At 37.3% G+C, this 21,184-nt stretch overlaps 1 protein-coding gene across 1 annotated transcript; it reads right to left on the minus strand.

Moving 5' to 3' along the window:
• Nucleotides 1-5,576: 5,576 nt before the first annotated feature.
• ENAM (enamelin) lies at nt 5,577-19,284 on the minus strand. Its single transcript, XM_065878221.1, has 8 exons — nt 19,231-19,284; nt 17,355-17,423; nt 17,189-17,233; nt 16,704-16,742; nt 14,482-14,754; nt 13,408-13,470; nt 11,946-11,996; nt 5,577-8,423 (listed from the first exon to the last, which is right to left on the minus strand). Exons 1-8 carry the CDS (start codon nt 19,282-19,284, stop codon nt 5,577-5,579), a joined length of 3,441 nt encoding a protein of 1,146 aa, XP_065734293.1.
• Between the last annotated feature and the right edge of the window lie 1,900 nt (nt 19,285-21,184).

Below are 21,184 nucleotides of genomic sequence, written 5' to 3' on the forward strand. Positions count from 1 at the left end.
AACAAATCAGAGAAAAATGTGAACACATATTAGATCAGTGATTCTCAAACTTTAATGTGTGTGAGACTCACCTGGAGGACTCATTGAAACAGATTGCTGAGCCCCACCCTCAGAGATGCTGATTAAGTAGTTCTGGGATGCCACAGGAGAAATTGCACGTCAAAAAAAAGTCCCCGGTGCTGCTGCTGCTGCCTGGGAATTGCTTTAGAACCACGACTTTAGAATTATAAACCTCCATCTCCACCTAGTGGCTGATTTATGAAATACAATACATATGCATTTTAACACGTTTCATTTAGTCCTCATAAGTGTCCTGTGAAATAATCATTGTCTTCATTTTACAAAACATGAAACTAAGATACAAAGAGTTAAAGTAATCTTATTAAGGTTTGACAAATAGTATATGGAGAACTGATAATTGGATCCAGACTGTGAGGCTCCAAAGCCGATGATCTCATTCAATGTTATCCTGTCTAAAATACATTTTTCAGACCATTTGCTCCAGTAATTCCACTTCTGAGGAAGTAATCAGAAGTATGGACAAAGAGGAATAAAGATATTTATCATAACATTATTTATTATAGTGAAAATTCATAAGAGACTTTAAGTCCATCATTGAAGGGAATGATAATATAGTATATACTTGAGAATATTTTACAGACAACAAACATGAAGCTTTAAGTATTTTTAATTATATGGAAATTGCTTATATAACGTGAAGAGGGAAATGTAGGCTATTTCATAAAATAATTACTTCAAGACCCTCCCTCCCTTATACACATAAAAGAGAAAATAGACCAAAGTATTAACATTGGCTAGTGGGATTATGTGTTATTTTTATTTGTTTATCTTTTACTTTTTATTACTTGCCAAATATTCTACAATGAGTATGTATTTCGGTAACTAGAAAAATATTGTTATTAATTTTTATTTTTAATCAATTATATTAAAATTTGGGAAATTCTAAATTTCTGTCCATTTGCAAAATGTATTTAAAGAAAAAGTGACATTTATTTAGCATCTACTCTGTTCTCAGCACAATGCCAGTTACTGTGATAGTTACATGAGATGAATAAGAACTGAGCCTCCCTTTTTAGGAGTTTTCTTCCCTCTTCTGTAGGTAGAACTAACACAGGAAAAAATCAGCACATGATATAAGACAGTGAGTGATTAAATATAAAGAACGATGTGCTGTGAGCCTTCATGGAAGTTGGGGAGCTTAGGGCTAGGGTAATCTTGGAGGAGATATTAACGGAATAGGGCCTTCATGGATGGAAGTAGAACTTTCTAGAACTACATGAGCCAGGCAAAGAGACAGGAGGAAGCATAACATACATGTAGGAATAGAGAGAGGATTGGCCTGCCCCTCTTTCTTTGTGTTGTGTATTGAACCTGTCATTTACATGCTTCATTTATATAAATCCCCTCAAATTGGTGATATTCAGTTTTTTTCAGTGGTTGAGACCTTTGTGTTCCTTCTCTGGTGAGTGTGCAGTTACCCCTTACTTACAGGAAATAGCCTAGCACTTCACCATTCCAACTTTGATCTACCAACTGGCTGATTCAGCATCATCTGGGAGCATGTTCATTATACAGAAATACAGGCCCCACTCCAGATCACAGAACCAAAGCCTTCATTTTAATAAGATTCATGTGCACGTTAATGCTCGAGAAACTTTGATGTAGCGTGCTGTGATTAGACTCACTCTTTAAGGGCATGGTGGATGATTTGGGAGGACCACATATTAACCAACACTTGAGAAGGAATATTTTTGCCAGGTTAACCATAGCAAATACCTGCTGTAAACAGCGCAGAGAAGAATGAGGCATGGTTATTTGGATAAGTACAGAGGAAACTACTGTCTTTTTTTTTTGTGGTACACGGGCCTCTCACTGTTGTGGCCTCTCCCGTTGCGGAGCACAGGCTCCGGACGCGCAGGCTCAGCGGCCATGGCTCACGGGCCCAGCTGCTCCGCGGCATGTGGGATCCTCCCGGACCGGGGAACGAACCCGCGTCCCCTGCATCGGCAGGCGGACTCTCAACCACTGCGCCACCAGGGAAGCCCCTACTGTCCCATTTTGACGAAGCACAGAAATGGCGGGTGCAGATGCTGTGTCCTCAGGGAGATGAAATGGGGCACTGTGATAGCAGAGGACCTTGACTGGGAAGGTGATGGGGCATTGAGGGCAGCTTCATCTATTTCACAGTTACATCTGTGTTGAATTACAGCTTAGTTTCCTCTTTGCTCCTTTATTTGAAGAATTCTGCTCTTTCAGCATGGTATTCTGTTTGTTACCAGCTGAATCCTGTTTATTGGCTATGAATTCAAAGGGAGAGAAAAAGATCCAGTGGCTGATGTTACTGGGTTAGGGATGAGGTGCAGAGGCATGGAAGAACAGGTGGACAAAACCAATAGCTATAACCCATTATTAAACGGTGATTACCTCTTTCCTATCAAGTGCAGTTTTCTTCTGAGTTTTAGTTGTGTACTTGGTCTGAGTCACAGTGAAACCTTTGAGGTTTTGTGAAGGAAGGACAGAGCTGTTGACTTCAAGTCCTACATTTCTGGTTCCCTTTTTGGCTTTTAGAAATAAAGTTTCGTTTCCTGAAGACAAGATGAATCTTCTTTAGGGTCCTTCAGGTCACGACCAAAGGAGACTAGGTTAAGTGAGGGCAGAGTCATGTCAAAACAAATGATAAAAGTAACTCACATGGCATGTCTTGTGAATTTTCTTTAAAGATGTATAAATTTAAGACTGATATGAGTGACTAAAATAAATCATGTTCAGGGAAGAATCTCTGTGATAAGGGCTACTAGGCTGAGTTTTCAGAGATGGTTTGACCCTATATTTCATCATCCTATTTTGCTTCTTGCTCAAAGTGAAAAAATAAAGGACTTCCTTCAGCTAACTGGATCAATGCCCAGCCACCCCTTAGAGAAATCTATTATAGGCTGTGAGACAGAAAAGCTTATAAGGCAAGTGTGTGTTAGCTTTGCTGGATTACTTCCTTTGTTTGTCATCCTCAGATATTATTTTCTTCTTCTTTAATTTATCAACTGGAGTCATCACTAGGATATATCCAGCTATTATAGAATCAGCAGGTGATGACCACTAAACATAGGAACTCATCATAGAAATAGGGCCACGGTGGTGGGATGGCGGCACTAGAGGCAAGAGGGGATCACTTTCAGAGTCTGCCATCCCCTCTGTATGCACCTTCATCTTAGAGCTGATCTTAGAAGCTTAATGAATAACTCAGCAAGGGCACACAGAATAAGTTTTTTATTGTAAGGAACTTAGCCCTGGTATCCAGGTTTATGGAAGAATACCTATGGTGGTAAGAGGAAGAGTCGTTTTCTACAGGGATGTCTCCTCCCCCCTTTTCTTCACTCTATATTCTCAAATTCAGTAGATATTTTTGTCCCCCTGTGCTTTTACATTTTATATTACAGAGGTCTCAGATGATAAATTAAAGCTGTGGTACCTCGTAGATGAAGATCCATTGACATATCTGCCAAAAGAAATATATGATTCATGCATTTTGATGAAATACTGAAGTGAATGAGTATTTTACAGTGAAAGTATTCATATCTAGATTTTAAAAATCATTTGGAAAATAGTAATGAAACATAGCAATGTAGTTTTATTTTGATGAGGATAATTCTTAAGAGACAGTTTTATATAGAATAAGTTAATAATTTTTCAGTGTGTGATTAAAATCTGGTGGTGGCGGTGGTGTATTTAAGCACCTAGTTGATTGGCCTAGGTAATCTACCTCTAAGATCCCTTCTTACCCTGAGATTCTACAAAGCAAATGTTGTTGAATATGTAAAGCTACAGAGTGTGGTGGCTTGTTCAGCATCCCAGATGGTTTACCCACAGGACAAGCACACTGTGCTATTTTCGTGGGAGCTTCAAAAGCTGTTTTAAAACCAGTCAATAAATATTTATAAGCTGTCTACTATGTGCAAGACACTGCGCCAGGAACTTGAGAAGACTCAAAGGACAAGAATCCTCAGGAAGTTTTCAACATATTTTCTTATTGTCTTCTTGTGAAATCTGTCCTAGGAAATTTTCTCCTAATAAATTCCTAAGAGCTAAAAGGTAACTTTCTAGATAATTCAGAGAATTCTTCCTCTCTAGGAAGGAATATACAGAGAGTAGGCCGAAGTGCCATTATTAAAAACAAAACAAAATACCTAGATGTATTCTAAGCAAGGCAGTATAGAAATATCTACTTTACAAAATAATTTACACTATTTAATCAAGATACAAAGGAAGTGTGTCTGTGAATAATTCTACCAGGGCATGAAGAATAAGTCTATATGTTAGTAGTAGCATACACCGGTAGGATCACTTACACTGGGCTACTAAAGAAATTAACCACTGAGTGTTTCTCTTATTTGATTGGGATAGTGTTACCCCCAATATATTCTCTAGATCTTGCAGATTATGAGTTGGTGATGGGGTATGGCAAGTCCTACTCTTTTTATCTGATGCTCAGTCGAAGAGGGGGAGTTCTTCCGTCTCTACCTTCCTAAGTCTTGTCTCCAGGCTACTAGTTTTGGGTAAATATTCTCTCTTCCCCCATTCTTCTTCTTGAATGTGTTCCTCTGGCTTAGTTGTGTCTACCTGGTAAAGGCCATAAGAAAATTAAAAATAAAAGTAGGTAATAGTGTCTACTATTTCCAAAATACATTCTACAATGATGGTTAGGCTGGGCCAAGAGAAACATTGGGATAGAATTTAGAGGAAATACAAAGAGGGAGTGAGATGGGCAGTCTTAAGATATGCAAATGGTATAGCAGGGAAAAAAGATAAATGGAAGGGAAGAAAGGAGTCAGAGAAAGAGATTGATTGACAAGTGATACATTGGGAGACAGAACAGAAAGGTGAAAAGAGAGGAAGACATATGGAGAAAGTAGATGTAAAGACTAGTGATGGTTAAAGATAGCTTATTATATAAGAAGTGATAGAGAAAGATGGAGAAGGAAAAAATAGAAAGCTAAACATAGAATGGTTGAAAGAAAGAAAAGAAGGAAGGAAGATAAAAAAGGAAATGATAAAGGTAAAGAAAGAGGTAGTAGAAGAAAAAATTCCAAAAGAGAATATTAACCAGGAAAAAAAAAACCTGACAAAGACCAACATGAGAAAAAAAAAAAGTACAGTGCATTAGGGTTATATTGATGTATAGATCTCCATACATAAAATGGAAAATTCATCTGCTTTTCTGTCTTGCAAAACCAGACAATTTTGCAAGTATGGAACCTTGAGAGAAAAAGGAAGAATCGGCAAGCAAAGGGAAACTAATCCAGACAAGTGGCTTCTAAGTTTCAAGGCACTGGTGGTCATAGACTTCCTGTTTTTTTTTTTTTTTAAGTGTGTGCTAATTGGTGACAATACTGGATCTAGCAACTCCCAGAGCCCCAACCTCCTATTGCTGGAATGGGGAAAAACTTAAGGATAACCAAGAGGGTGAGATACTTATCAAATCTTGGGGGAAGAATGTCTGGAAACCACTGTAGAATAGCAGGTATTTTCCTTCCCCAAAGAATGCTTGATTGAGATAATTCCTAGGCCTGAAGTAGTAAGCAGTCTTGCACCTGGTCCTGTGGATTGGTCCCTACTTGAAGAGAATCAAATAGAGTGTGTTCATCTCTATTAAGTGGGTCTACATTTATATTCTGAAACTGTGCCCTGGTAGCTAACTCAGCCAATGAGTTAGGAATTTCAGTAGGCGTAATTGGATCCCCATCAAATGAGCCTTGCCTTCCAATGCTAGATGGAGTTCCAGTGCCGGAGGTGTGATACTTTGTTAATTTGGAGGCAAAACATGGTAACTGTAGGATGCTAGATGGTCTCTGCTGCCTTTCACCCTCATTTCCTTGCACTTCACTTGGAATTCCTTCTGGCTTGGGACCTTCATCAGGTATACCAATAACAAGCTGCTCAGGAGTAAGATCAACAGTTCTTTCATTGAGCTGGTTGCCTTCAAATATTTGTTCCAAAATGTTTCCTTCTCCTCCAAGATCACTTTTGAGGCAAGGTGTATTCTTTGATTGAAGGGAACTGGTTTTGGGAAAGGGCATAATTCCCCTTTGGCCCAACTGATTTATAGAATGTGGTGTGTTCCTCTTCAGAGTGGACATGTCATCTCTGAAAGGACTTGGGTTTTGACTTTCTCCAGGCAGTCTTTTCTCTGAGCTGTTTCTTTGGCCAGCTAGGATGCTTGTCGGGGAGATAGTATGTCTTACATGCTTAGTTTGACTGTCTTCTATATACACAGGGCTGGTGTCTTGGTTCTCCCCTGATGCAAGACCAAAAGATGGAGTGTAGTCTTGTAGAGCAAGTGGATTGTCTTTGGGCCCTGTGGAGCCACCAGCACAGCAAGGGCCTCTCTGGCTTAGGTGAAATAAATGTGCTCCTTTTTGAACTGCTGGGTAACTTGGAGGAATTAAGTCTGGGAAAACCAAGTGTTCTGTCTCTGGTGAATTTAACCTAGTGATCTGCATGCCATAATTCAAATTCTCACCTTCATGCCATATTGGATTTTTCTGAAGCCCAGCTGGGGAGTCACTGGAATAAGGCTTGTTCTCCTTCTGGTATGGTGAACTAGCAGGGACTTTGTGTAAATTTGTTGGCTGATCCCAGAAATTTCTGTTAAAATATGGCTTTCTTTCTTTCTGCTCTTGGGCTTGAATCCTGTGGTCCCAGGAGTTCCAAGAAGGAAGCATAGTGCTTTCTTCTTGTCCAACGGCATTATTAGCATAATAGCCCCTGCTCTCCACTGGCCGCGGTTCAGTGGGAGCTGTATTATATGATGGGAAATTCTCATCTGGGTTCCAGGGGTAAAATTCACCATAAGGGAAATCCTTCCTGGGTTTTGATGGATTAATATCTAAGGAATAGGGAAGGTATTCCTTTGGTTGATTTGAGGTATATTGCTCGTCTTCATAGTGCCTAACTGTTGGATCTCCTTTAAAGCTTGACTCCGCCACACTCCATCTACTTTGTCCTGGAAAAGATTCATCTCCAGTTGGATCTATTGGGCCTTCTTCATTATAAGGGATTGTCTTTTTTGGGTCTGGAGTATTCATGGGATAGTGTGGATTTTCAGGTTGCCTCATTGTATTGGGAGAATCATCTCTTTCAGCCCATGTATTACTTCTAAGGTATGGTGAGTTTTCCCTGGGGTCATAGGGGATATAGTCAGGGTAGTAAACACGTCCTCCAGAGCCATGGGAAGGATGAGGTAAGTGTTCTTCATGCTTTCCAGGATCTTCCTTAAAAGGTGGAGAGATTTCTTGTTGGTTCCAAGTATTTCTTTCAGCATTAAAATGTTCCCTTGGAGGGGAAGGAAATCCCTCAGGGTACACAGGCTGATATATACTGTGCTTTAATTCTGGCTGATTAATTTCTGATTCATATGGAATTCTTCTTGGCTCCAAAATAATCCCTTTGAGCAAATTCTGGCTTTGGGTTTTTCCATTAGAATTTGGAGCTCTTCTGGAATCTCCTCTCAGGTAATAAGAGTTTTCACGTTGACCAATAGAATTAAAATTTGGGACTAGCATGTTATCCTCAGGGTGAGGCAGTTTATAGTTTGATTTATTAACTCCATAGTCTTGAGAGTTTCTCCAGGGGCCACTTGGATCCCTTGTAGGAATGACTATTCCTTCTTTTTGACTTACTGGCTTCTCTCTTGGATTTTGGATGTTTTCATTGTGGCCAACAGTACCATGTTTGGGACCCAGAGGGGCAACATTGGTTCCCACAGGGTGTTTATTTGGCCCTTCAGGCTTTCTTCTGAAATTTGCTGGATTTCCTACATAATTAGGAGAGTTGCCTCTTGCAGTGGAAGCATAAGCTCTGCGGTATATTGGATATCCTGGACGAACTGCTTGTTTGCCTTCCAAAACAAAGGAGTTCCACCGGGGACCCCTTTGAATTTGTTGATTTCGGTAAAAAGGCCCATTACGTTTGTGCCCCATAGCGGTGCCAGTAGGTCGCCGTTGTCTTCCTGCAGGAAAACTACGGATGTTAGGATTTGGATAATTTTCATGAATATTTGTCTGACTTGGTCCCCGTGGGGTTTGACTTCTTGGAACTCCCTGGCCTGAAACATTTACTGCAGGGCTGTTTTGAGCTGTAGTATTGCTCACAGTGTTAGACCCCTGGACACTGTTTCCTGTTGGGCTGGTGTCATTTCCACCCTGACTCCCTCTGGGATTGGGTGCATTTGACTGGGTAGAATTAGTTTCAGGAACTGTTGAATTAGCTGAAGGATCAGTGGCTGGACTTTCTGTTTTAGGAGGATCTTTTTCTTTTGGTTTTTCAAAATCTTGTTCAAACATCTCTTCTGAATAATAAGGAGGACGGCCCCCAAATCCATGATATCCAAAATATCCAAAGTAAGGATTCTGTAGGGAAGAAGATGGAAATTGACAATTATTCTTTGTTTCCCACCATGGTGCTGCTTGGAATTTTTAAAAGTGATAGTAAAAATCATATTGGCCACATAATTTTAAAATCACCGTTGGCTACGCTTTCTTTCTTGAAATTTGATTCCTCCTTGGTTTCCATGACCCTTCTTCCTTCTGGTACTCTTACTCTCTGACCATTACTTTTCAGTTTTCTCTTCCTAGGCCTGGATTCTAAATCTAAGTTCTTTTTGTTTTTTTTTTTAGGATTCCATCCTCTATCCACCTTATTATTTTGTTCTCATTTTGCACACCTGCTTTGATCAATCTATTGCAGTCCAGTTCTTTCAATACAGATACATGCCAGTGACTCCTAAAGCCATAACTCTGGCACATGATTCTCTCCTGAGGTTGAGACAGCAAGACTGCTACACTAAAGAGTTTATGAGTATCTCCAATTGAATGTACCCACACTGGACTCATTTTCCCCAAAACCTTATTCTCTAATATTCTATATCTAAGCAGAATTCACCACTATATACCCAGTTTCCCAAGTTTCCACTCTCTCCTTTATTTCCCCCAGATAATTAATGACCAAATCTTATAAAATCTAAACTTTCATCTTTGTCTCCTCCTCCTTTATCCCCAATACCCCTGAACTATTGCAACAGTTTTCTTACTGGTTACTCTGGATATAATTTTACTTTCCTATAATCCTGCCTGTCCATTGCCATCAGAGTAGTGGAGGTTGGGGGTGGGTATGTGGGAAAGTTCTGTCACTTTCCTCCTTAAATATTAATTAAAGTTGCCCTTACCTTACAGGACAAACTGTAAACCCAGAGCATAACATACAAAGCATGGTGCCAAAGAGTGGGGCTCTAGACAAATATGGGTTAAAATCCCTATTCCACCAGTACTAATAATATGACTCTGGGCTAACCTCAGTTTATTCATTTGTAAAATGGAGATAATAAAATAATATCTACCTCATAGGTTATCATGAAGATCAAGTGAGGTAACATATATAAAGCTCAGTGTCTAGTACTTACTAAGTGCCTGATAATAATATATTAATAAAGATAATAATTACTATTTTAAATAATCATCTGGCCCATAACAATTATATCCAGCCTCATTTCCTCCCCCTTGTAGTTTATGCGGTTGTAAATCACACTACTTGCAGCACTATTCACAATGACCTTAAAAAAGAAGGAAACTCTGCAATATGCACCAACATAGATGAACCTTGAGGACGTTTTGGTAAGTGAAATAAGCCAGTCACAGAAAGATGAATGCTGCATGATTCCATTTTATGAGGTATCTAAAAGAGTCAAATTCATAGAATTAAAGAGTAGAATGGTGATTGCCAGGGGCTAGGGGGAGGGGGAAATGGGGAGTTGCTAATCAACGGGCTTAGCGGTTCAGTTAAGCAAGATGAATAAGATCTGCTGTACAACATTGTACCTATAGGCAACAATATTGTATTGTATACTTCAGAATTTGTTGGGAGGGTAGATCTCATGTTGTGTTCTTACTACAATAAATAATAATTTAAAAACAGCTACTTTTAGTTCTCTGAGTACTCTATGTTTCAGTGCCTTTGCACATGGCTTCTTCAGATTGAACTTTCTCTTTGCCTATACATTTATCCCTCCTGGAGAACTTGATTCATCTTCTGGACTCTGCTTGAATGCTCCCTTCTCTGTCCTGGTTTTCTTAGGCAGAATTAGGCTCTACTCTCAGGTGTCCCCAGCAGTATAGGCTTCTGCTTTAACAATTATCCCACTGAATTTCAGTTGCTTATTTTTCTGGGATTCTTCCACTTGACTTTCCCATGTGAAGTTTTTGAGTGAAAACATGCTTCTCATCTTTGTTTTCCCCAGTACTTAGCACAGTGGGAAGTGCTTAATAAATGTTTGTTTAATGAATGATGCAATCATCATGAGCAGTGTCAGTTAGTATGTTTGTTAGACACACATGTGGCATTTAGGTCATTTAGTTTTTCTTTAAAAAAAAATACAATCTAAAGAAAAAGTATTTTTATCCCTACTTGTGGATAGAGATGAAGAGACAGATGCATGAGGATATGTCTCGGACAGCATGCAGCAAATCAGGCAGTGTCCCTGAGAGGTGGAATGCAGATGTTAATACCTATGCAAATTGCCTGTGTCATCCTCCTTCACTCTCTCATGAAATGTTTGTAAAAATTTGAAGTGCCCATATTTACAATAACCAGGACATAGAAGCAACCTAAATGTCCAAAAGAATGAAATAATGCCATTTGCAGCAACATGGATGGACCTAGAGATTGTCACACTGAGTGAAGTCAGAGAACGACAAGTATCATGTGATACCGCTTATATGTGGAATGTAAAAAAAAGGGTACAAATGAACTTATCTACAAAACAGAAATAGAGTCACAGATATAGAAAATAAACTTATGGTTACCAGGGGGTAAGGGGGAGGAGGGATAAATCGGAAGACTGGGATTGACATATACACACTACTATATATAAAACAGATTACTAATAAAGACATACTGTATAGCACAGGGAACTCTACTCAATACTCCGTAATGGCCTACATGGGAAAAGAACCTAAAAAAGAGTGGATACGTGCATATATATAACAGATTCACTTTGCTCTACACCTGAAACTAACACAACATTGTAAACCAACTATACCACAATAAAAATTGAAAAAATTGAAGTGCCCATTTCCAGGTTGCATGCACTTATCTGAATAATGATTTGGGATTATTTCACAATGATATATCTGAAAGCACCTTATGCCATTACTGAATAGGAATTTTCAATGTCATTGTTTTAACAACCCGCCCCTCAGCCCCTCCCCCTAGAACTATCAGGTTTCCACATTTCACTGAGGACATATCACATATTTAGGGAAAAAGAGGAAGTACAATCTAGGGGTACTGTGCCACAATCACTACAATGGCTTTTTTTGATGACACATTGCTAGAATATTTAAATAGTGTATCACTGCATTTGGCCCCTCTCCTAGTGTGGTGTACTAAAAAACCCATTGAATAGGATATCAGAACACTTGGATTCTGGGTCCAGTTTATCCTCTAACTCAGTAGGTAAAACTGAATAGTAATTTAGCTTCTCTTGGCTTCAATTTATTTGTACAATGAGGTCATTAGATGGTTACTTAATTTCCTTCTGGGGATAACATTCTGAGATAGATTTACTTCGTTCCTGTTGACTAGTTGTTCCATCACTGTTTAGAGTCCAGCATCAGCCTTGAGCAAAGGTTAGTAAGTTAGCCTTCTGAGAGAGAGAGAGAGAGAGGTTGATTTCTATACATGTAGGGGAGAAATGATATATCACATTTATTTTATTTTAGATTACTTGCTTGGTTTGTTTCACTTTTTAAAAATCACAGGTGCTTGAGCTACAGGTTCATGTGTTGGATTTTAACTTTCTTATTAGATAGGGATAAAAAAAAGCAGACTTTCATATTGTAATTCCTAATGAGGATTGTAGCTTTGCTTGTACTTACTCCACCTTCTTCATTGCTGACTGGTGGACGTCCATAACCTGGTGGTACCCTCTGAAAGGTGAAAGACACAATGAACACAGAGAAAACCACTTTCTATGTTGCCATATGATTGTAAAACTCAAGATTTTTAAAAATAGTTCAAGTCAGCGTTAGCACTGTTGGTGGCTTTTAACTTCTGAGTCATTAGCTCTTAAAATCTAGCTATTAATAATTATGACATAACCATCAGTGAATTCTGGTAAATACAAAGCCTTCATCTGGATCCCAGGTTATCTTACAGAAAATACCACATGTGGCTGCATATCCTGGCAGTCGTCCTGCCCCATCACCAATACACACACGTGTGCGTGCACACACACACACACACACGCACAGAGATTTGAGTGCTATTAGGATCCAAACATCTATATTAGAATATCTAATAATTGAGATTAAATAATGATGTTATTTTTTGAATGTTTACATTTAAGGTGACAAACTGACAATCCTTCCTGGATTATTACTAAAATATTTTTATAGTCAAAACCAAGGTTTATTTTCCTAATCAAACTAGGAGGTTGGGTTTCTGCTCATAGGAGGGTTGAGAAAAGCAATTCAGCTCCCACAGAAGTTCTACATAGATGAGATTAATAGCTATTTCAGCAAGAGAATCGTGTTCATCTCCTTTTTAAATCTTCACCTGGTACTGCCTTCATTTTCTTTGTTCAGTATTGCCAGTAAAAAGGATGTCACTCTTATAAGGAAAAAGAAATAAGAAATTTTTACTGCTTGAAATGAATTGTTCCTTGGTTATAAGAAGCCTTCTTGGCTATAGAGTTGTAGACAAGAAAAACCAATGCCATAGCTAAATGAAGAGTCATCAAATATTTACTGATGTTGTTTTTGTTAGTTTAACTGCAACTGACCATTAATATTTCTATAGTTCAATTAGTTTATTTTGCGATTCATATCTTAAATGCTTGCCATGCAATTTCAACATTATGTTTTATTTTAATGATTTTAACCTTTAAAGGATTCCTATAATTATTTTGCAAAATTCTTTACAATGAAATATCTTTGTCTAGAAATAATAAGACATTATGGAAGGATCTTAGCCTAATCATGGTTTTCAAACTCCATTTTGTCCCAGTTTCCCCATTACATTAAATGAGGATAATCTTTGTGTTTTCTCATCTCTTGGGTGAGGAATAGTACTGAAGGAGCACAAGCTTTAGAAATTAATTCATTATCTAAGTTAGTAGTAGTGTTGGATGATTTAGTCTATGTTCATTTCAACAATTTGAGTAAAAAATCCAATTAAAAATTCTTTTTTTCCTACATGATTACTGATGTGATGATTTTGTTTCATATTCTCTACTGATTGGCATATGGCATTCCATTTAAAATGTATGAACTCAAATTAGTTTGAGATACAGCATGCTAATATTATTTTTCAGTTCTAGTTTAAAGGAAAAGAACTCACATGTGGAACATGCCACGGTAGCTGTTGATAGGGAAATAGCCCATTGCTAAATGGTGGGAATGCCTAGAAAGAAGAAAAGAATCAGAGTGATGTGGAAATGAGAAGAGTAAATGAAAAATGAAACAAACTTATTAAAGACAATTATTTAGAACTTGGAAGTCTACATCTTCCTTTGCATTAAACTGAATTTTTTAAGGGCAGAGATGATAATAATAATAACAATTAGTATTATTGAGCACTTACGTTCTAGGTAATGTGCTGAGAATTTTATACTAGTAAGCTCATTTAATCCTCACATAACTGTAGAAGATATGTGCTATTATTATTTTCATTTCACTTAAGATTCTGAGGTTCAGAGAAATTGAGTCGCTTGCCCCAAATCTCAGAGCTGGTAAATGATTGAAGCCAGGATTCAAAGCCAGGAGTGTCTTTTCATTCAAATTTGTATTCTCTACAGCTATAGTAGGTCTGATAATGAAGGCTAATTGACTCAAGACAACATTTTAGAAGCTCCATGATGGATGAGATCTTGAGAAATCATCTGCCCGTCTTCTTGTTTTAAGTCAGGACTACATTTATGCTATCCTGAAGTCCTGGAAGCAGTGTTAACTTTCAGAGCAATGTTTTAGACAGTCGAAGCATAGATCTGGAAGGGACTTAGAGAACATTCCATTTACTCATGATGAACCTGGAGCCTAGAAAGGCAAAGTGACTTGCTCAAGATCATACAACTAATAAGGGCCGGGGTAGAATTTGAATCTCTGTCCCCTGACTTTTCTGTTGGTGCTCATGTTTATACCCTGTTGCCTCTGTATTTTAAAAGGAGCTTCTCAACAGCATTTGGGTAATTTTCCATTAAATGAAGGCTAGAATAGACTTGCCAGGCAGTTTTGGGTAGGTGGTGACAGCATCACCTTGGAAGAAAGTGTCCAAACTAATGATTCTGTTTTGTACATAGTGGTATCCGTGTTGAGGAGCATTGGAGGAAGTGTGTTTGTGGGGGTGGCATGGCCCTCCGAAGCCCTCTGAGGCCATTTATGACTCTGGTTTGGAATTTTGCTGGGCAAGCCTCACCTGAGGTGTCTGGGTTTCCTCTTGGGGCTGAGTTGGGGTGAGTGATGGCTGCTTTAAAGGATGCTCTGGTAGGGGCTGTTTTAGTTGAGGCTGGTTGGGTTTCTGGGTCTCTGGGGCTTGATCAGTCTTGCTCTGGTGTTTGGGTGCTGAGGGAGATGAAGGTTTCTGTGGGCGCTTGTTGGGTGGTGGCTGAGGCCACATGGGCATCTGGTACGGCAGGAAGAGCTGAGGGAGCTGCATACCATTTCCATACAAGGGACCCAGGTGTGCCATCTGCAAGGGTAGTAAATAACAGTAAATTCACATGAGTGCTGGTACTCCAGCTCTCCTCACCCTCTCTGTCAGTCTCTAAAACTCAGTCCAGGATCTTAAAAAGCCTATGAAGCTTAAGTCAACAATGGAAGCTTCAAGCTCTTTAGCTAGCATTTTATTTTATTTATTTATTTATTATTTTTATTATTTATTTTTTTGCGGTACGCGGGCCTCTCACTGTCGTGGCCTCTCCCGTCGCGGAGCACAGGCTCCGGACGCGCAGGCTCAGCGGTCATGGCTCACGGGCCCAGCAGCTCCGCGGCATGTGGGATCTTCCCGGACCGGGGCACGAACCCGTGTCCCCTGCATCGGCAGGCAGACTCTCAACCACTGCGCCACCAGGGAAGCCCTAGCATTTTTTTTTAAAATGCTCTCTTATACTTTTTATTTTTGTTATTTTTTAAAATTGGAATATAGTTGCTTTACAATGTTGTGTTAGTTTCCACTGTACAACGAAGTGAATCAGCAATATGTATACATATATGCCCTCCCTCTTGGACCTCCCTCTCACCTGCCTAGCTAGCATTTCTTTACATGTTTTCTTACAGAAATGAATTTCAGTCTTTCATAAAACCAAGGAAACAAAGCAAAAGGCAGAATTAGGTGAGAAATTTCAGTTAAAGAATTCAGCTTATAACTTTCTAACTCTGAAGCCCTGACTCAGGTAAGAAGTATACAAGTCAAGTTACAGAGGAGTTGATATCAAGTTCACAATTCCTGTGACTTGTTATAGGCTGGATGAAGAGGAGAAAGAGCAAAAAGAAGACAAAGTGAGAGTGTTAAAAAAAAAAGAAAGTGAAAGAGTAAAAATTTTATGTGTGTAAATATCCTTATATGGGGCCTGTGCTTCTCGATTACAGGTGAATCCTCATTAATTCCGTTTTCATTATGAAAATCTCCACAATTACAAGGTTGGCAGGGAAGCAAAAGCAGTTATAATCTGAAAATGCTAATGTATGAATTGACCTCTTACAACAGTAGTTCCCATTCAAACATTCCCTCTCTGACTTAACACCAGTCTCTGTCTCCAGGCTTCATTAATCAGTCTCTCACTGTCTATGGATGATACACACACAATACCGTGCAAATGCCATGTGGATTGATGGAAGGTGAAATTGCAACTCTTGCATTAAGATGTAGGATTTCATGACAATTAAGTTGGTAAAAATTTCAAATCACTGGCAAAGTTGCTAAAACTGAGAATGAGAGTTTGAAAAGTTGGGCCTATCAAAAGATAAAGATGAGAAAATTGACAATGGTGATGATTTTAGGTGAGAGGCTTTAAAAGAGAATGACTTGAATGAAAAAGATTAAGGGAAAATTGATGAAGTCCTTGATTTTTCCCCTAAATGGGTCTCATGATCATGTTACCAAAGTCAAAAGTAACATATAGTATTATTGTACTATCATACAATTTTTTCAGAAAAATTATGCCAGAAGATTCAACTGATAATACATTCATTATTAGTTAGTTCTAAGAATTAGCACATAGTGGGAAGTATAAGCTAAATTTTAAAAATTAGACAAAAACTTATTTCATAATTTTAGTGTTATCTTTCAAGATAATCCAAATAAAACTTTATCCTCCTCCCAGTATTTACTTATGCTATTTTTTGTTCTCATTATTTGTAAATATATCTTGTATAGTCTTTTCCCAGAACAAATTTCTCTCAGATATAAAGAAGCAGTGTAATTAATAAATGCTTTTTTCTACATGAAAGTACAATATTAATGAATAAGAAGAAAATTTGGTGTAAGGGGATAGGTGAAACAATTTATTTTCCTTGAAACTCTTATAATGGTTAATTAAAACGTGAATAATGATTGGTGTCTTTATTAGCTAAGACAAACCTTATAACTATCTGTATATAAACAAGAAATCATTAGAAATAATATAAAGCGGAACTTACAGGTGGGGAGTTCATAAAGTTGAAGTGACCATAGCGCATCTGTGACAAAAGGAATCCATTTATGTGGCACAAAGTGAAAATTTTTTATTCAATAAAATCACAAGAAGCAAGTTTCTGATTTTTAGATATAACAGTCATAATGTCTTTTACTAGTTATACATGAATTTAAAATAAGTAATGAAATTTAAAAACCTTCTATGGCACTATGATTTGAGAGTTTAAGAGGTAGAGTCTCTCTACCTCTTTCATAAGAAATTTTATATATCAGAAAGTTTTCCATTATTCTCCTTTTTATTTTTTATTTTTTGGTGGCACCTGCAGCTTGAGGAATCTCAGTTCCCTGACTAGGGACTGAATCTGGGCCTGGCATTGAAAGCCCAGAATCCTAACCACTAGGCAACCAGGGAACTCCCTAATATTCTTTTTAAATGAACTCTCAGGACAGGGCTCTGGAAAATGTCTCTCCTGAGACTAAACATACATACCTCCTCACTTTTACTGCTAAATCCAGGCATTCGGGGCATTTGCATCTGGAAGTGAGAGAATATTTGTGACAAATTCAGAACATCAATTGAAATAAGCCCAGGAATTTCCCCCAAACTATGCAACAATAGAACATAAAGAAAAGTCCTAATTTTTTTTAATACTCACTGGCATAGCTATGGAATAACAAAGCAGACCTAGAAAAACCAGGAGAATCTTCATTTTTCCACTTGGTACCTGGGATACAAAACTGGATTTTAGTTTTGAACTGTGAAATAATTCTGCTGGGGGCACTTGGTGCTTATCTAGGCACTAGCCCACCTGCCTGTCAAGGAGAACACTGATATACACAGTGAAAGGGACTTCTGCTGCCATGTTTATTTTACATTAAGAAACTATTAGATGGTTATTACCTGGTACTGTTCTAAGCTGCCAAAAGGGTCAGTTAAAAAGGAAAGATAAAAGTAAGAGGGAGAGAGACAGAGACAGAGAGACAGAGAAAACATTGATGCTTGAAAAGATGGCTCATAGCACTGGAATGTGAAAATTAGAAATTAGGAGTTTATCTTGAAAAATATGAATATTGGTGATTTTGAATTTCTAGTTGCTAGGCTGGTTTAGAAAGTCATAGTAGTGTCTATATTCACTGTTCAGGATAATCTCAGTCCCAATGACGGGACAATCCAAAATCAGTACTTTGAGCTACTTTCTAAGGTGCTATAGACTACATTCCATTATAAAATGTCTTGTTATATACACTGGAATGTTTTAGAATCTGTGCTTTTCTTCATTCCGCTATTGTTGTTTCTATTATTATTGTTATTATTTAATCTTTTTACAAATCACTTCTGCTCAAGGTCTGGTAAAAGAAATGGGAAAAAATAAGAAAAACTATAAATTTATCTCTTTGTTAGACACTTTGATTAAACATAGAGGAAAAGATAGAAACTATAGACAAATATGAAGTTCAGAGATTGTTTTCATGGATTTTATTTATCCCACTCTAGTTAATTATGCAAGGCTTATATAATTAATACTTGTATTTACATCTTTGAATAAGGTTTCTTCTAAAGCATTTACTTGGGTAACCCCTTAAGAAAACTCTTCCACTTGCATATACAATAGACAAAAATAAAGGTTTTAATCAGAACGATATATTTTCACAGTTTATCAGATGCAAGACAATTCCTAGCATAGTAACCAGGATATAGACACCAGTATTTGCTCATTCCTTTTGTTTCTTTCATTTCCTGGGCATGAAATGCACCTAGTAGTGATTTGAGCCAATGCTCACCCTTCTACTTGCTTTCCACAGAAGCAATATAACTAGAGGACACTTCATCATTTTCTTAAACTGTAGGTTTAAACAGTTACCTTTTATATATCAGAGAAATTGGAAGAGTGTAATTAAACAAAGGAAGCAGTAATATGTAAATGTCTTTCTTACCAATTAAAGATTTTCAGAATCATAGCATTGTAGAGAATTAAAAATAACTGAAACTAGTGTGCTTAGTATAGGCTACAACAGCACAAGGAAGTTAATAAAGAGAATACTGGTGAATGCTTTCCTTAATCTATTTTCTAAGATTATGGCTTGAGATTTTGGGGGAAGCTTTGTATGTTTAATTTCTATCTTGCTTAATCATCCTTCTAATTTCTATAGTAGCAGTCACTGAGATTCTTGATAATGCTAAACACTCATATAGGAAGATGTGGTCTTTTGTTTTGCAAATATAAAATGTCACTCTTTTTCTCTTTTATAAAATTAATATATTATGTTGGATGACTTTAAGATTCCTTCCATCTCTAAAAATTCATGATTGTATAAAAGTCTATGCTTAGCTCTTTTTTTAAATTATAATGATTGTTATGGAATACAATGACTATGTAAGTTCTTAGTTCTAACATTCCATCTGTGGTCTCAGATGCTCTTTATTCTTCTGACATATTTAAATAGTGTTTTATCCTCTCAAGTGTACTTCTGACAATATTTAGTTCGCTATGTGATCTGTTTGTATTAGGAAAAATAAATGAAAATACTCACCAGGTTATCTAGCTTAGGAGATGAAGCTTCATGCCTGCACTGCAGCAGCAACATTTTTTCACCAAAATTTTCATAAGCCTTTAAGAAAAGTATAGATTTTGCATGAGAAGAAACTCAAATATAGAAATGAAACAAATAAATGAAGAAACTAAGAGCAAAACTTCAGCTCTACCTTTATTAGAGAGTTTTCAAACTCTCTTCAAGCTTAATCTTCTGTTGCTTTAAGAGTAAGGTGAAAGCTAAATCAGAGAGAAAATGACCCAGGCACTGTATTCTGAGATACTTTTAGTGCAATGTTGACAAAACTTGAATGCTCAATGGGGACGTGTACAAAAGCCCAGTGTTAAATGAGATCTAATTAGTTTGGAAGAAAGCTTATAAGAAAAATAAATACACCAACTAAACGAAGAAGTTTAAAGTTTTATCAAAAGATTACTGTGCAAAAATTGATGATCAACAAACATCAAAGAATGCAATCAGGAAGTCAACCAACATCTATGAATTAAGTTCATTATTTGGAACTATGTTAATTATGTTGAAAATCTCTAATACTCACCCAATGCCACTTAGAAACTCCAACATATAAAAAAAACTTTTACTTGAACTTTGCTAGCCTGTCTTTGAAATATATTCTTAATGGTCTACAGTGGAAATGACTACAAGTTGCTAAAGCCAGGGAGATCTCAAGAAGCTAGACACATTTATTTCTTAATGATAAAACAAAAATTCTTCATGAAGATGTCATTTTCTGTACCAAAAAGTCTTAAAATAAAAAGACTCCTCTTTTTCAGAAAGCTTGGGTCACATTTAAGCACTGTTGTAGACCTGCACAACCAATCAGCTTTGAGAAAAATGGTTTTGCCATCACAAGAGTTTAAAACACATCCAATGTAAAATTTATAATATGTTATTATAGGAGCTGTCAAATCAAGCCTCTTATTATGTATAATAACAGTCGAGGAAAATGAGCTTACAGCAGTAAGATTTAGAAGATGCTTTCCTTGATGAATTTGGGGTTTTTTAAGTATAGAAACATTGTTTATGCAAAGATATTTAGGGAAAAAAGGTGAATGAATATTAACCATATGCTATTGTCATAAAGCATTGACCATGATCAAAAGGCAGGCCAAAATATGTATTTAGTTTAATATGTTTAGTTAGTATATATTTAATATATAATTAAAATTAACTGGAATGTTATGTCAACATTCAACTCAGTGACTTGATTTGATTCATATTACATAAGGATACCAGGCCATAGAGCTCTTTTTGAAGTCAGTATAGGTTAGTTACTGGGGATTCAGAGTTGTAGAAGAGAAAGGCAAAATGACAAATGAACTCTCAGCTATTCATGATAATACAACCTCATGAAAATCGGAGTTGAGAAATTCGCTGAAGGAATTATGTTATGGATGTGTTTAGAAATCTGACTTCCCATAATAAAGACTTCACTGCTAAATAAATAAATAGGACAATTATACTTTTCATTGACGAGAGCAAGCTTTGTTATCTTTGCTGAACTTAGATTCTCCTGTTCCCTATGGCTCCATTTATAGTGGTGATATTTGCTTATTTTAGTGTTGGCATTTAAATAGCAAGAATTTTTGAATTTGATGCCAAAAGATGGTTCCTACTCTGTGTGACTGTGCACATCAGTTCACCTAGGGGTTGTATAAGGTGCTGTTCTTCCAAGGCATGAGAGGTGCCATGTCATTCCTCTTGGGCCAAATAACACTGCATTTTTTAGCCCTCAAACTCCCTGAATTTAGTACCACAAAGAATAAAATTGCACCGGAATAGATGACTTTAAATTGATCTCTAAATATCTTTTAAGTCTGTATGTGTCCAAGAAAGTGTGCAAAGTTATATCTGCTCCAAGCGTCTGACTGTCTTTATCTGACTTTGTAGAAACTGAGTAGGAATTACAATATTGTGTGTATGCTGAGATTTGTTT

This window comes from Phocoena phocoena, chromosome 5, assembly GCF_963924675.1.
Source record: "Phocoena phocoena chromosome 5, mPhoPho1.1, whole genome shotgun sequence".
Lineage (NCBI taxonomy): Eukaryota > Metazoa > Chordata > Mammalia > Artiodactyla > Phocoenidae > Phocoena > Phocoena phocoena.

Coding starts and splice junctions, on each gene's coding strand:
- ENAM (XM_065878221.1), bottom strand. CDS start 19,284: ATGTTGCTGCTGCAGTGCAGGCATGAAGCTTCATCTCCTAAGCTAGAT. Junction 17,234..17,354: donor GTTATTCCATAGCTATGCCA/GTGAGTATTAAA, acceptor TCTCACTTCCAG/ATGCAAATGCCCCGAATGCC. Junction 11,997..13,407: donor TACCGTGGCATGTTCCACAT/GTGAGTTCTTTT, acceptor TTCACCTTTCAG/AGGGTACCACCAGGTTATGG.